Genomic DNA, 17,137 nt, shown 5'->3' on the forward strand with positions numbered 1-17,137 from the left:
GGAAGGACTGCCCGTTCCATGATCTCGCCATCACGGTTGACAACTCCGTTGTGTCCTCCTCCCAGAGTGCGAAGAGCCTTGGCGTGACCCTGGACAACACCCTGTCGTTCTCCGCTAACATCAAGGCGGTGACCCGATCCTGCAGGTTCATGCTCTACAACATTCGGAGAGTACGACCCTGCCTTACACAGGAAGCGGCACAGGTCCTAATTCAGGCACTTGTCATCTCCCGTCTGGATTACTGCAACTCGCTGTTGGCTGGGCTCCCTGCCTGTGCCATTAAACCCCTACAACTCATCCAGAATGCCGCAGCCCGTCTGGTGTTCAACCTTCCCAAGTTCTCTCACGTCACCCCCTCCTCCGCACACTCCACTGGCTTCCAGTTGAAGCTCGCATCCGTTACAAGACCATGGTGCTTGCCTATGGAGCAGTGAGGGGAACGGCACCTCCGTACCTTCAGGCTCTGATCAGTCCCTACACCCAAACGAGGGCATTGCGTTCATCCACCTCTGGCCTGCTGGCTCCCCTTCCTCTGCGGAAGCATAGTTCCCGCTCAGCCCAGTCAAAACTGTTCGCTGCTCTGGCACCCCAATGGTGGAACAAGCTCCCTCACGACGCCAGGACAGCGGAGTCACTCACCACCTTCCGGAGACATTTGAAACCCCACCTCTTTAAGGAATACCTGGGATAAGATAAAGTAATCCTTCTACCCCCCCAAAAAAAATTAAATAAATAAATAAAAAAAATTGTAAAGTGGTTATCCCACTGGCTATAGGGTGAATGCACCAATTTGTAAGTCGCTCTGGATAAGAGCGTCTGCTAAATGACGTAAATGTAAATGTAAAAATATGTCCCCCCCACTTCTAGTTGCGCCCCTGCCCATAAGTACAAATAATAAGATGTTCATCTTTTAGTATTATAAGTTTTTCTTGCAGGTCATGTTTTAATTCTGAGTTTTTAATTAAATCGATTACATGTATTCCCTCGCTAGCCTAGTCTGCCTGTTAAGTGATGTTTTGCAGGTAGCTTCTCTCTACATGTTATTTATCTTCCCACTTAAGTTAGCTTACATGTTATTTAGATACTAATCCTGTTTAGAACAATATTCAAGCAGGATACGTACGTTTTCTATGTACAGTGTTGGTCAAGTATTGTATTGTTCACTATTCGACTATGAAACATCGGTTAGACTCTGTTGTGCATTAATATTGCCTTTTAGTCTGAGCTGCTCCAATAATTTCATTTTTTTGTATTGTTACAGTTTCACACTGTTTCAACTATAAAACTGGAGGTTTATGGAAAGCCTATCCCCGACTCTGGTTCAGTTCTTGATTGGATTTTGGCTGGCTGTCAAATTATGGTTGCATACACCTTAAGGAGGACAGTACAGGGAGAACATAGATAACTGGCTGGCTGACTGCTATTGCCTGAGCAGAGATGAGATGATGACTTTAAGGAATGAAAATGAATAAAGTCGTAAAATAAAAACGAATATACACAACTGAAATATTTTATTATTTTATAGTAATTTCAAACATTTATATTGATGTCTACCCAATGTGGACCTGACAGGTACAATGGAATATTTTTAATATTTTGGCTATTGAATGTTCACTATTTTTGGCTTTAGAATTTCCATTAAAAAGCTCTGAAATCATTGTAATGTCATTATTTTATAATGTAATTCATGTTTACAAAAATTATCAAAACCGAAATCCAGGATTTTTTTCTTCTAATCGAACCGGAACCGAACCGACCTCAAAAAGCACTAACCACTCAGCACTAATGGCCAGACATCCAGTAAGCTGAATAAACTGCAAGTAACAACATTTTCAAGTCATAGCATAAACCGACATGATTAAGTTGGTACTAAATTGCATTTATGGTTGCGTTACACTAACTTAATCACGAAATCGTATGGTTAAAATCATATTTTCTACGTACATACAGGATTCATTTTCTCCCCAGTCAATTCGCTACTGTGGCTAGTATCAGCATTCACCAAGGTAGCGAAAGAAACCTGTGTTTTTGCGCACAACTTACGTGCCGGGTGTGCTGTACCTTATCGCAGTTTTCACACTCGAAGCGCTTGCCGCTGTCGTGGGACATCTGGTGGCGAATGAGGTTGGACTTCCAGTTGAAGGCCTTGGGACACTGGTCACACTTGTACTCCCGCTCCTCTGTGTGCACGATCATGTGCTGGCCCAGACTGGACAAGGAGCACAGACATACGACACATACGCAGTCATTTAGGATAATGATGATGATGATGATGCTCTTCAAATCATTAGTGTAGAGGTAAATGTACCACTGTGTGTGTCCGTGCGTGCTCGCTTATGTGCGTGTGTGTGCTGCACCTGTACTCGTTGGGGAAGATCTTCTCGCAATCCTTGCACTCGTGGACGGGTTCGTGGTCGCTGTCGTCACGCTCCTGCTTGAAGTCCTCTTTGCTGAGAGTGTTGAACAGGGAACCGGCACTGGAACAAGAGTACTTCTGGTGCCGCCGCAGCTCCAGGGGCGAGGTGAACAGCTCGTCACAGTCCTCACAGCGGTACATCTGCTCGTCTGTGAAATGATACAATTGGACTATTTATTTGTCCCAACTGTTTTATCGGAAATGTCTCTTTTGCACAAATGGACAACACACACTTGTGAGTAGCCTATAGGTTAGATAAGCTCCCTCTACATGCGCACACACACACACACACACACACACACACACACACACACACACACACACACACACACACACACAGTAAAGGTAAAGGTAAAAGACTGAGCAGGATAACTACATAGCTCACCAGCCAACATCCATCTGTGATCCCAAACTGAACACACAATCATAAACAGGAATGAGCACCAGAAATATCTCGCATTCAAACGTAGAAAAAAATCGATCTACGAGTGTATACCTCTCACTCTCCTGTCCAAACTAATCAAGTGCATGTTCAAACGCTTAAAACAACCACTCTCCCATTAGCATTGACATAAAACATAAACAAATCAATTAACAAGAAAATGTAGCCTGGGCTAGTCGGCTTTACACCTTAATTAACACATAGCTGATTACTTTTAGTCCAGTGGTGGCGGCTGTTCGGTGGCTTTAGGCTATAGCACGTAAAGGAAGCAATAGGCTACACATTTGTCATTCTTTTCCAGGTCGATAGCCTTTGAAATACTTTTCCCAACCGAGGTCAAAACAATTAAAAACTGTGAGGCAGGGGTTTTCAATGGCGGCACAGAGAGGGAAAACATTTGTTCACTTTTGCAGACAGCTATAGCTAATAATAAGATAGCTAGTAACTACTAGCTTCCTTAAGTTTTGGTAGCAGCGTGCTGAATATTTACATTTAGCTAAGCTTTGATCAGTATGGATATCCAAAAATGGCTGGGCACTGCCAAGAGCAAAAAAAACGGAGGACCACCATGTCGAGAGCGATGCCAAGCTCACCGACCACCGAGGTTGAGGAGCCTAGCAGCAAATGTAATAGCTGCCCATCCCCCAAACCGCATGCTGACCAACAAGATCGAGAAGAGCCAGGGCCTAGCACCAGCAGCACGAGGGTAACATCACAACAAGAACCTGCACCTCCGTTACCACAGCCACTAGCACCTGACAACCTTTTGTATCTAACCAAAACGGAACCAGTGAAATCGCAACAACCACAAGTGAAATCGCAACAAACACCCCACTCAGTGTTCTTCAAAGATATGGCAGGTCTTTGTCAGCAACTGTGCTGTTGGCACTAAAACATGATTCACATTTTTGGGGCATCTACAGCAATGTGATGTAGATACCCTGAAGAATGTATTATGTGTACACAGACTATGAACACAGAGCATTTTACATCAACAAAAAGCCCAGCTTGTCCAGCTGGCATTTGAGAAGGACCTGACAAGTACATTTTGCCAGGAAGGAGAATGGAATCAGAAAGTTCTCATGAGGTTCACCACAGCATCGAGGAGGCTGCAACTCTTCTAAATGGTAAGCTACAAACTTTATGGCCCTGGCCGCAGGGCCAGAACTATTTATTTATTGGTTTTCCCTCATGCAGATGCTAAGCTACAGGACTGTTTTGTTAGCACAGACTGGAATATGTTCCGGGATTCTTCCGATGGCATTGAGGAGTGCACCACATCAGTCACTGGCTTCATCAATAAGTGCATCGATGACGTCGTCCCCACAGTGACTGTTCGTACATAACCCAACCAGAAGCCATGGATTACAGGCAACATCCGCACTGAGCTAAAGGGTAGAGCTGCCGCTTTCAAGGAGCGGGACTCTAACCCGGAAGCTTATAAGAAATCCCGCTATGCCCTCCGACGAACCATCAAACAGGCAACAATACAGGACTAAGATCGAATCGTACTACACCGGCTCTGATGCTCGTCAAATGTGGCAGGGCTTGCAAACTATTACAGACTACAAAGGGAAGCACAGCCGCGAGCTGCCCAGTGAAATGAGCCTACCAGACGAGATAAATTACTTCTATGCTCGCTTAGAGGCAAGTAACACTGAAACATGCATGAGAGCATCAGCTGTTCCGGACGACTGTGTGATCACGCTCTCCGTAGCCGATGTGAGTAAGACCTTTAAACAGGTCAACATTCACAAGGATGCAGGGGCAGACGGATTACCAGGACGTGTACTCCGAGAATGCGCTGACCAACTTGCAAGTGTCTTCACTGACATTTTCAACCTCTCCCTGTCTGAGTCTGTAATACCAACATGTTTCAAGCAGACATCCATAGTCCCTGTGCCCAAGAACACTAAGGTAACCTGCCAAAATGACTACCAACCCGTAGCACTCACGTCTGTAGCCATGAAGTGCTTTGAAAGGCTGGTCATGGCTCAAATCAACACCATTATCCCAGAAACCCTAGACCCATTCCAATTTGCATACCGCCCCAACAGATCCACAGATGATGCAATCTCTATTGCGCTCCACACTGCCCTTTCACACCTGGACAAAAGGAACACCTATGTGAGAATGCTATTCATTGACTACAGCTCAGTGTTCAACACCATAGGGCTCATAGAGCTCATCACTAAGCTAAGGACCCTGGGACTGAACACCTCCCTCTGCAACTGGATCCTGAATTCCTGACGGGCTGCCCCTAGGTGGTAAGGGTAGGTAACAACACATCCGCCACACTGATCCTCAACACAGGGGCCCCTCAGGGGTGAATGCTCAGTCCCCTCCTGTACTCCCTATTCACTCATGACTGCATGGCCAGGCATGACTCCAACACCCTCATTAAGTTTGCCCGATGACACAACAGTGGTAGGCCTGATCACTGACAACAATGAGACAGCCTATAGGGAGGAGGTCAGAGACCTGGCCATGTGGTGCCAGGACAACAACCTCTCCCCCAGCTGCCCTGGGTGCCTCTGCTGAACCTGCAGCTGTTGTGTGCAGTGATCATGTGCCTAGGAACCAGATTTATACTGTTAGCACTGAGCCGGTGTGCCCGAGGAGGCAGTCCACTGTGTGCAGCTCACCCTGCACTAACATAAAGAACATGAGCACATCTACTGCTGCTAAGCTTCCCACTAAAGCAATAAAAACAAGTAAGCATCCCAGAAGAAAAGTCCTACAAATAGCCCCACATTAACATATGTAGCTTAAGAAACAAGGTTCATGAAATCAATAATTTGCTAGTAACAGATGACATTCATATTCTGACAATGTCTGAAACTCACTTAGATAATACCTTCGATGATACAGTGGTAGCAATACAAGGTTATAACATTTACAGAAAATATAGAAATGCCAATGGTGGAGATGTTGCTGTTTATATTCAGAACCACATTCCTGTGAAGATTAGAGAGGATCTCATGTTAAATATTGTTGAAGTAATATGGCTACAGGTTAATCTGCCTCACCTAAAGCCAATTCTGGTTGGAAGCTGCTATAGACCACCAAGTGCTAACAGTCAGTATCTAGATTACATTTGTGAAATGCTTGATAATGTATGTGATATCAATAGAGAGGTATACTTTCTGGGTGATTTAAATATTGACTGGCTTTCATCGGGCTGCCCACTCAAGAGAAAGCTTCAAACTGTAACAAGTGCCTGCAACCTGGTTCAGGTTATCAGTCAACCTACCAGGGTGGTTACAAACAGTACAGGAATTAAATCATCAACATGTATTGATCATATCTTTACTAATGTTGCAGAGATTTGTTTGAAAGCAGTATCCAAATCCATTGGATGTAGTGATCACAATATTGTAGCCATATCTAGGAAAACCAAAGTTCCAAAGGCTGGGCCTAATATTGTGTATAAGAGGTCATACAATAAGTTTTGTAGTGATTCCTATGTTGTTGATAATAATATTTGTTGGTCCATGGTGTGTAATGAGGAGCAAACAGACACTGCACTTGACACATTTATGAAATTGCTTATTCCAGTTACTAATAAGCATGCACCCATTAAGAAAATGACTGTTAAAACTGTTAAATCCCCGTGGATTGATGAGGAATTGAAAAATGATATGGTTGAGCGGGATGAGGCAAAAGGAATGGCAAATAAGTCTGGCAGCACAACCGATTGGCAAACGTATTGCAAATTGAGAGATTATGTCACTAAACTGAATAAAAAGAAGAAGAAACAACACTATGAAACAAGGATAAATTACATAAAGATTGATAGTAAAAAGCTTTGGAGCACCTTAAATTAAATTTTGGGAAAAAAGGCAAACTCAGCTCCATCATTCATTTAATCACATGGCTCATTCATCACAAAACCAACTGATATTGGCAACTACTTTAATACTTTTTTCATTGGCAAGATTAGCAAACTTAGGCATGACATGCCAGCAACAATTGCTGACACTACACATCCAAGTATATCTGACCAAATTATGAAAGACAAGCATTGTAATTTTGAATTCCGTAAAGTGAGTGTGGAAGAGGTGAACAAATTATTGTTGTCTATTAACAATGACAAGCCACCGGGGTCTGACAATTTGGATGGAAAATTGCTGAGGATAATAACGGACGATATTGCCACTCCTATTCCCCATATTTTCAATTTAAGCCTACTAGAATGTGTGTGCCCCCAGGCTTGAAGGGAAGCAAAAGTCATTCCGCTACCTAAGAATAGTAAAGCCCCCTTTACTGGCTCAAATAGCCGACCAATTAGCCTGTTACCAACCCTTAGTAAACTATTGGAAAAATGGTGTTTGACCAGATACAATATTATTTTACTGTAAACAAATTGACAACAAACGTTCAGCATGCTTATAGAGAAGGACATTCAACAAGCACATCACTTACACAAATGACTGATGATTGGCTGAGAGAAATTGATGATAAAAAGATTGTGGGGGCTGTTTTGTTAGACTTCAGTGCGGCTTTTGACATTATCGATCATGGTCTGCTGCTGGAAAAACGTATGTGTTATGGCTTTACACCCCCTGCTATAATGTGGATAAAGAGTTACTTGTCTAACAGAACACAGAGGGTGTTCTTTAATGGAAGCCTCTCAAACATAATCCAGGTAGAATCAGGAATTCCCCAGGGCAGCTGTCTAGGCCCCTTGCTTTTTTCCATCTTTACTAACGACATGCCACTGGCTTTGAGTAAAGCCAGTGTGTCTATGTATGCGGATGACTCAACACTATAAACATCAGCTACTACAGCGACTGAAATAACTGCAACGCTTAACAAAGAGTTGCAGTTAGTTTCGGAATGGGTGGCAAGGAATAAGTTAGTCCTGAATATTTCCAAAACTAAAAGCATTGTATTTGGTTCAAATCATTCACTAAACCCTAAACCTCAACTACATCTCGTAATGAATAATGTGGAAATTGAGCAAGTTGAGGAGACTAAACAGCTTGGAGTAACCCTGGATTGTAGACAGTCATGGTCAAAGCATATTGATACAACAGTAGCTAAGATGGGGAGAAGTATGTCCATAATTAAGCACTGCTCTGCCTTCTTAACAACACTATCAACAAGGCAGGTCCTACAGGCCCTAGTTTTGTTGCCCCTAGACTACTGTTCAGTAGTGTGGTCAGATGTTACAAAGAGGGACTTGGGAAAATTGCAGTTGGCTCAAAACAGGGCAGCATGGCTGGCCCTTAAAAGTACACAGAGAGCTAACATTAATGACATGCCTGTCAGTCTCTCCTGGCTCCTGGTTCAGAGTGGAAGAGAGATTGACTTCATCACTGCTTGTTTTTGTAAGAGGTGTTGACAAGCTGAATGTACCGAGCTGTCTGTTTAAACTACTATCACACAGCTCGGAAACCCATGCATACCCCACAAGACATGCCACCAGAGGTCTCTTCACAGTCCCCAAGTCCAGAACAGACTATGGGAGGCGCACAGTACTACATAGAGCCATGACTACATGGAATTCTATTCCACATCAGGTAACTGATGCAAGCAGTAGAATCAGATTTAAAAAAACAGGTAAAAATACACCTTATGGAACAACGGGACTGTGAAGAGACACACACAAGGGTATAGACACATGCATATGAACACATTGTGATATTGTCCAAGCACACCAAGACAGTTGGGAAGAGGGCACAACAAAACCTATTTTCCCTAAGGAGACTGAAAAGATTTGGCATGGGTCCTCAGATCCTCAAAAGGTTCTACAGCTGCACCATCGAGAGCATCCTGACTGGTTGCATCACTGCCTGGTATGGCAACTGCTCTGCCTCTGACCGCAAGGCACTAAAGAGGGTAGTGCGTACGGCACAGTACATCACTGGGGCCAAGCTTCCTGCCACCCAGGATCTCTATACCAGGCGGTGTCAGTGGAAGGCCCTAAAAATGTTCTACGATTCCAGCCACCCTAGTCATAGACTGTTCTCTCTGCTACTAAACAGCTTCTACCCCCAAGCCATAAGACTCCTGAACATCTAATCAAATGGCTACCCAGACTGTTTGCATTGCCCCTCCACCCCCTCTCTTTTACGCTGCTGCCACTCTCTGTTTATTATCTATGCATAGTCACTTTAATAACTCTACCTACATGTACATATTACCTCAATTACCTTGACTAACCGGTGCCCCTGCACACTGACTCAGTACCGGTACCCCCTGTATATAGCCTCGCTATTGTTATTTTACTGCTGCTCTTTAATTTAAAAAATTTTTTTTTTGATATTCTTTCTTAAAACTGCATTGTTGGTTAAGGGCTTGTAAGTAAGCATTTCACTGTTGTATTCAGCGCATGTGACAAATAAAATTGATTTGATTTGATTTGATGTAAGCCTACTGGTTGTTTGGTTATTTTTTTTTATGTAACATATATTTTAGGGCTTTGCTTTTTACTTCACTGCATCTTTTAGATTTATCTGTGATTCTTAAAGTTATTGCTTTCTTTTGCGGGTCTAATTGCTATTGATAGATATACAGCTTTGCGTTATTTGATGGGTTTAGGGACAATGACAATGATTGGTTGTGCTCTGAGGTGAGCCCTGGCGCAGTGCTCCTATTTTCCTGGCTGTCCACTCCGGTGGTGCTGAAATTGGAAGCGCATTTAACAATGTCGTTTCATTGCACTGACTGGCGGTAGCCATCTGTCCATGATCCTGAATAGACGTTACGGTATGTGCTGTTTTAATGAGCGCATCTTGGGCTACCAGTCTGCATGGCGTTTTTCTTCAACATCGCGTGCTTTCTTGCGCGCAAAATGACAGTTGTGTATATGGCTGCATTTCAGATAGGCCTACATTTAAAAAAAACATTTTGTATATAGCAGTAGTAGGACCAATATCGTGTGTAGCTTACTAAAAGAAGTAGGCCAACGTTCACTCTGTTATCACAACATTTGCATTACACAGTCGTTGTGTGATAGGCTACTGTAAATGTGATGTCAATACTATAAAAACAACACACCTTTTAGACCCCTTCCTGCTCTCTTGCTATAGCGTGTGCATGAACGTTTGAAACTCTCCCACACAGAAAATGTTGCGCACCTGGAGAAGAGGCGGCTTGGTTACGCTCATTGCACAGTGTTACAAATTCGACAGCAATGTAGCCTATAGTTCTAATTATTTAAGTTTAAGCTATGAAGCCTGTAAGAATCTTTGAAAGCCTAGAGTCGAGCTGATCTGTGCGTGTTGGTATGCACGCATTATGTGCAGGCTTACAGCAGCTACGGCTGCATTTCAAATACCGTATTGGTCCGAATATAAGACGACCCTGATTATAAGACGACCCCCCGTTTTTCAACACAAACATTTAGAAAAACAGATTTGCAGACTAGATTTGCCGAACAAAGAACTTCATTTTATTTTAAAATAACAATATTAAAAACACAGTGAATTAAACACAAAGGCAAACTATGTACAGTATGATTCAAAATTAATATCAAGCAATAATAAAGCAACATTTTTAAATAACAGAGAAAATACAGGCCACACATTTAACTAAACTTAACAAAAATTCGCCAAACTTCTCCTCCGATGTCTCTCTATCCCTCACACACGTCCTCTGCCCCGCTGTGTTCGCTCTCGCTGTCATCGCTCCCCAGCTGCTCCGCTTCCACCGGCTCCTCCCAAAGCACGTCGTCCTCGCTGCCGTCCAATGCATTTGAGATGCAACATTTTTTAAAGCCATCGATGATGCTCTGTGAGGGAATAGCATCCCATGCATGCAGGATCCATTCACACAGTAGACTTCTCTCCGAAGTCTGACGGCAGGCGTTGGGCCAAACTCGTTCTCCGTCTAAGTGACAGTCCATTACGCCGCATCATCCTACGACACCAGCCGAGGCTGGCTTTAAATCCAGTGATGTTGAGCTCTCTGGCGATTTCCAGGGCCTTAACCTGGATGACAGCTCTGGTAATGGGCATTCCCTCACTTCTTTTTCCCTGACATATTCAAAAACCCTCCGGTCAACCTCAATGAAACGACCACTTTGAGGACCACGGAAGGATTTTCGCTGACTGTTAGCATCTTTTAGACGTTGTTTTTCTGCTCGCCATCTTCTTACATTACACTCAGTGACCCCGAATGTCTTGGCAGCTTGGCAGTTGTTAGATGACTCTGCCTTATTGACAACCATTATTTTGAAATTGGCATCATAGCTCCTCCGCTGTTGTTTATTGACCTGGCCCACTTTTGAGCCACTTGTCTCTAAATGGTCAGCCTGTCTTTCCATCTTTAAACACCGGTAACGGGCTGGTTGTTAAGGGACGCCTCTTCCCTCCGTCCGGAACGAATTTTTGGCGCCATCTGTGCCCGCGAATGTGTATTGACATTTAAAGGGAGCGCCGAAGAAGAGAAACTGCGCTCTGAATACTAGACCCCGAATATAAGACGACCCGACTTTTTTGGACCTATTTCGAGGGGAAAAAAGGCCGTCTTATATTCGGACCAATACGGTACACCTGTAGGCCTATGTCGTAGTGTGGCGCATATCTTTCTTGTGTTATTAGGCCTATATAAAACGACGGTTGTTGATGTGTCCGGCTATATTTCAGATACATTTTTGTACATTTGAACCAATCTACCTTGTTTTATTAGGGCTCTAAAGCAATACTAGTTTCGACCCCCAACCCCCATGGATTTAAAATGCCCCCTCAGACATGTCATCCTGGAGCCGGGCTTGCTAGGTTGGCACCCACCCCGTCCCAGCTCTGCCATGACCTGAGTGGGAACTACATGAGGGGCCCCGAGGTCCCCCTACCACACCCCACTGTAACTAAGCAGACTCAAGTTGATTCAAAATGACTTCGAGTGCATGGCTCACCTGGTTAATACTGTATGCCATTTATTCAGCTGGCAATGTCCAGAGGCATTAAAAGGGGAGAAGTGTAGCAACAGCACTTTGTCTAAACATGGATTTGAACAAATGACCCTCTTGGTCTCAATCGTTCATCACTTCCATCTCAAAGGCTATGCATGCATAGCTGCCACCATAGCCATATAACTCATTTACTGCGTGTGAACTGTTCCATCCCAAGCTTAAAATCTCCTCACCGCCCAGCTATTTGGATGTGTCACCTTTGAAGGCTGCGACATATTTCCATGAACAGGATTATGAAGCGCTTTTTGAGGCTTTATTATCCTACTTGTTTTATCACACCGAGGCTTTGTCAAATCAAAAAACACTTAAAGGAGGAATTGAAACTTGAGGACTCGGCAGAGCTTGAGGACTCGGCAGAGCTGCACCTAGCCATCGATTTCACCGCTAGATGACATTAGACTCGAGATTTACAATGCCAGGTAAAGCGTGCGCGGTGTTTTGAAGTCTGCAGCGCGGGAAGAATAATTTGGCGCCATTATCTATTTATTTGATCAGTAACACTCAGGAGTAGAGAGAGCAGGAATGGGGAGGGAGGGGGGTGAAAGCGCTCATTAATGGGAGACTAATAGCTCTCTTGGAGAAGTAGGGGAACACAATTATGTGCAGTTTAGTGACTAATCTGGGAGCATGGGTGAGGACTCGGGGGACTCCTCAAGCCCCACTCGAAGTCCCAGCTCCGATAAACCAGCCGAGGAGAGCCGTGCAGCGCCAAGCTCTTCCTCTCCTTTCCCCCTCTCTCCCTCTTTTCTCTTGCGCATTCACGCACACACATACAGTCTACCTTTTCCTTTGACACTAATTTGCTCTTTAACTCTGCATCTTGTCCATGTTCTATCTTTCACACACTCTCGTAATGTGTCAGTGTTGTTTCTTTTTCACTCTTTCTTTTAAAGACACTCTCATGCACCTCTATTTCTTACTCTTTCATCCTGTCTCCTGTTCCTTTGGCAAAGAGATCTGAGGGAGGCTTTCTGCTCTTTCGGAGAAAACATTGTGTGTGCGTTAGAAAATGTCTGGCTAACGAATAGCCTACCTTGTTATGTCTCCATCGTTTTTATAGTCCATGACATGTAAAAGCATAACCCCGCTTCAATGCAATAAGACCAAGATGTTAAAAAGTCTAACTGAACTAGCATGCCTTTTTAAAATGAACTTTAAAAACCTTGATCAGAATGGAGTAGGCCTACCAGGCTGGATCAAATTGCAGTTATGAAATAACATTCTCTTTGACTTGTAGCCTAGGCTACAAGATAATTTACAACAACCATGACTGAAACGCAGTAGACCTAAATTAATTGAAATGGCCCAAGACAACGTTCGCATGCTAGACCAAACCAAATTAGGCCTAACTATAACAATAAACAATCAATGGCAAAACACCAAATCCGAAATATTCAGATTTGTGTTAGGTCTCCATTCTGAAATTATACAGATTTCTCAAAACATAGGCATTGCATTTCAGCTATTGTAAAATGACTCACAGCATCAAATCTCATTGACCTCTAATGTCGTTTTTTAGCAGGTGTGGCATATCAAGAAGCTGATTAAACAGCATGTTCAGTACACAGATGCACCTTGTGCTGGCGACAATAAAATGCCACTCTAAAATGTGCAGTTTTGTCACACGAAACAATGCCACAGATGTCTCAAGATTTGAGGGAGCATGCAATTGGCATGCTGACTGCAGGAATGTCCACCAGAGCTATTGCCAGAGATGTAATGTGCTGAGGAGTATTTCTGTCTGTAATAAAGCCCTTTTGTGGGGAAAAACTCATTCTGATTGGCCGGGCCTGGCTCCCCAGTGGGTTGGCCTGGCTCCCGAGTGGGTGGGCCTATGCCCTCCCAGGCCCACCCATGGCTGCGCCCCTGCCCAGTCATGTGAAATCCATAGATTAGGGCCTAATTAATTTATTTCAATTATTTCCTTATATGAACTGTAATTCACAAAAATCTTTGAAATTGTTGCATGTTGCATTTATATTTTTGTTCAGTATAATATCCTATATTCCTTCTAACGCAAGGTGAGGTAAATAGTCAAGCCAAGTCAACGTCAAATCCTACGTCAAATCCTTCACTACAAACATAATAGTTGTCAAATCCTTCCCAACAAACATCATTTCTACTTCAAGAAATAGACTAGTACATCATGTTCCTTGCATCCGGTCTTCAGACCTTTATAAAGCAGGCCTATAATGTTTTCTACATCCCTACATGTTATAGGCTAGTGACCACTGTCACATATAGGCCTAGACTAGGAGGTATTTTGGAAAGTATTAGTGGATCATTACAATTGTTCGAGGATGGATGAGGACTGATTTCGTCATTGATCGGGTGTAGGCTATTTATTGTCTAATTGAATGTAGACGTCAGATCTCTTTTCGTGAGAGAACCAAAATCTAACTTAAAATACAATTATAAACTACTACTCTCTGAAGTGGACACTCACACAACCCGTGTGAATTTGGTCCAAAAATAATTATGACGTTTTGGATCTTCATCAAAATTGAAATCCATAGAAAGCTTCTTTGGGGGAAGAATATTTGGCCTAAATATTCTTCACCCAAATAAGCTTTCTATGGATTTCAATTTTGAGGAAGATCCAAAACATTATAATTAAATTGAAATCCATAGAAAGCTTCTTTGGGGGAAGAATATTTAGCCCAAATCGGCTAATGACGGCATTCATCTTACCTTCTAGGTTTGGTGCCATCGATCCTTCTGGGAAAATTCCTTCCTTCATATACACCAATAGCTCCTCTCCCACTTCAATATCCCTAATAGCTTTATAATCAATCTGTAAAAGAGAAAAGAGGGAGAGAAATCGGTTAGGGCCAGTCTAGTCAACCAAAAAGCTATAGTCTGCTTGTCATGAATGAATAAATTCATCTTTATAGGCGTTGATTTATTAGGCTTAGCCTATTATTATCTATCTTCATATATCAATATCGATGTTGTTTTTATTGTTATCATTGGCAACAATAACAATAAGAAGAAGAACAATTTATAGGCCTATTATAAAAGCAGGCCTAACCAAAAATGTCAATATTGACAATAATCCTCAGGTTTATTTCATATTTAGCTTGCTTGGCATATAAATGAATTTAAATACGATTTAGGTTTTTAGTCTACTTTACATTCATTGTTCATCATATACACACGTGATAGTCATCAATGCATATCATTTATTATTGTTTCTAAAAATCGAAATATTTATATGTAGACCTCTATTTTGTTTATGATTATAGGAGGCAATAAACATTTTTGATTAGTAACAATAATTAGGCTATCTGATTACGCTTTTATTTTGAGTTTTAAACCTCCACACTCAATCCCATTGTTATTAAAATTCATGCAGACTCCACGCGCCATTTTTGTTGTTGAATATGTTGAATTCAATGAGCCAGTTACAAGCATCATTTGGGGTGAACACTAAATTATAGTTCAAGTACAACTCCAGACGATTGAAATAAAAGGACCATGTCTCGTATTATTTTTTGGATGGGACGCAGACAATGAAACGAAATGCCACATTCCTGGAGTGCATTGTTTTACAGAACTTGCATGCATATCCGTGCGCATTTCAAATCATATAAACATGTCTAAAACATTTAGGCCCTACAGTGAATTTAAATTGAGTGACAAACATATTAGAGGTGGCAATACATTTATTTTTTAGGTTACATCAAAAGAGCATCATCATGATAAAATTCACTAATTTTTAGCACAACATGTTGTCATTTAACTGATTTCAACTGAAAATATCATGTTGAATTAAATAGCAAATGTGGCTGAATTATGAGCAAAACATGTAAACTACAGTTTTATACAAACACCAAGCAATGAACAATATACAAATAGGCTACACATTTGAAATGAACTCAAGACCAGCCTCAATGTGTTCTTTGCGGACGCATGGGGGCGCTCAGCACCAACTGAAAGGACTGCATTAATTCTTATGCAGGCCTACACACACACACACACACACACACACACAAACACACACACACGCACAGCAGAATAGTAGGCTACGACAGGTAAAACACACACATTCACACAGGATAGCTAAACTGTAGTAACTTCATCCAATACTTTTATCGGTCCTATGCTATGTTGTGACAGCATTGAAGTGTGCTTAGAGGCTAGGCCAAATATTCAAAATCACCTAGAAGAGAAGCAATATTTTTCTAACAAAATACACTTATTATTATTATTATTATTAGTAGTAGTAGCAGTAATATCCATTTACACACAGGCTTTTACGCGACAGACATCTTTATCTCTGACCTTGCTTGGTGGTAGAGTTGGGAAAGTTGCGCCGCGGTTGTTAGAGCTTCCAGTTGTAACAGCAGTTGTGTCCCGATGGAGTTGGCAACACAACCCATAGTATCATTACAGGAGAGAGGCCGGGGCTGGGGCACCAGGCAGGGCCGGGGGGAGAGAAGAGACAGGTGGCCAGGCAGGCAAGCAGGTTACGGTGTGTCGTCCCTGGATGGAGCTGAAGCCGCCATTCTATAGTCTGTGTGAGCGCGTCTTTGATGATGAGGTGAGCTCTCTCTCATTAGTGATTCCCTATTGCCCCCTTGGAGCACATGGCGTTATCCGATCGTCCCTCCTCCTCCCCTTCTTATCTCAAACCAAAGGATTGACTGATCTAAAAGAGACCTCTTCCCACAGCCCCGTCTCTGCTCTCTATTATTGATGTACATAATGTATCTAGGTCAAATACTTTTAAAAACAAACACACACGGGCGATAAAAATCCGGTATAGGTGCGTGAGGCGCGCCGTAGTCGTCGTTTTAAAGGCTTTCGAAACAACCCTGAGCAAGCAATGTGTTTTAGTTCAGCCTTTACACAAGTCGCTGCTACACCTGTTTTTACTTGTTATCTTTCACCAGATGCTTTTAACAGTTTGTGCAAGAGTACACATATTTGTGCCAAAGACATAAACAAGGGGCATGAAACATTTGGATATGTTCAGAATAATTGGTATCAACCGACTTTGTTATCATAAATGCAACCTGCTTGCTTGCTACATTGAATAAACTATACATGTAGGCTAATTGCAACATGCGACCTATACATTTAAGGATTTAAACTTCAAAGTAATTCGATAATGTGCAATTTCAACTCAGAGTTGCCTGGAATAAAATAGTGACATGGTTAACTATTAAATACAACAAATGTTTTGGAAACAATAGACTATTTAACAATTACATTATAAATGTTTGCAATATACTATACTAATATGTAGCCTACACTTTTATAGGCCTACCCTATAGCAAATGTGTTTACTCAATATATGTTAATGTCTTATCCCTCTGACAATGAAAATATTTTTCTTACAAAATTGAAAAACTAG

At 42.3% G+C, this 17,137-nt stretch overlaps 1 protein-coding gene across 2 annotated transcripts in view; it reads right to left on the reverse strand.

Moving 5' to 3' along the window:
* LOC121545990 (histone-lysine N-methyltransferase PRDM16-like) overlaps window positions 1–17,137 on the reverse strand; it is a 435,559-nt gene that overhangs the window by 57,210 nt on the left and 361,212 nt on the right. The window contains exons 5-7 of one of the 2 annotated variants that reach the window (XM_045209418.1): window positions 14,470–14,572; window positions 2,358–2,565; window positions 2,062–2,209 (exon numbers count right to left, since the gene is read on the reverse strand). In XM_045209418.1, the coding sequence (XP_045065353.1) occupies window positions 2,062–2,209; window positions 2,358–2,565; window positions 14,470–14,572 (459 nt within the window). Of the gene's footprint in view, window positions 1–2,043; window positions 2,210–2,357; window positions 2,566–14,469; window positions 14,573–17,137 lie in introns of both variants that reach the window. The other variant, XM_045209419.1, reaches the window with a different exon arrangement.

The sequence above is a fragment of the Coregonus clupeaformis genome, chromosome 30 (assembly GCF_020615455.1).
Source record: "Coregonus clupeaformis isolate EN_2021a chromosome 30, ASM2061545v1, whole genome shotgun sequence".
NCBI classification, from domain to species: domain Eukaryota; kingdom Metazoa; phylum Chordata; class Actinopteri; order Salmoniformes; family Salmonidae; genus Coregonus; species Coregonus clupeaformis.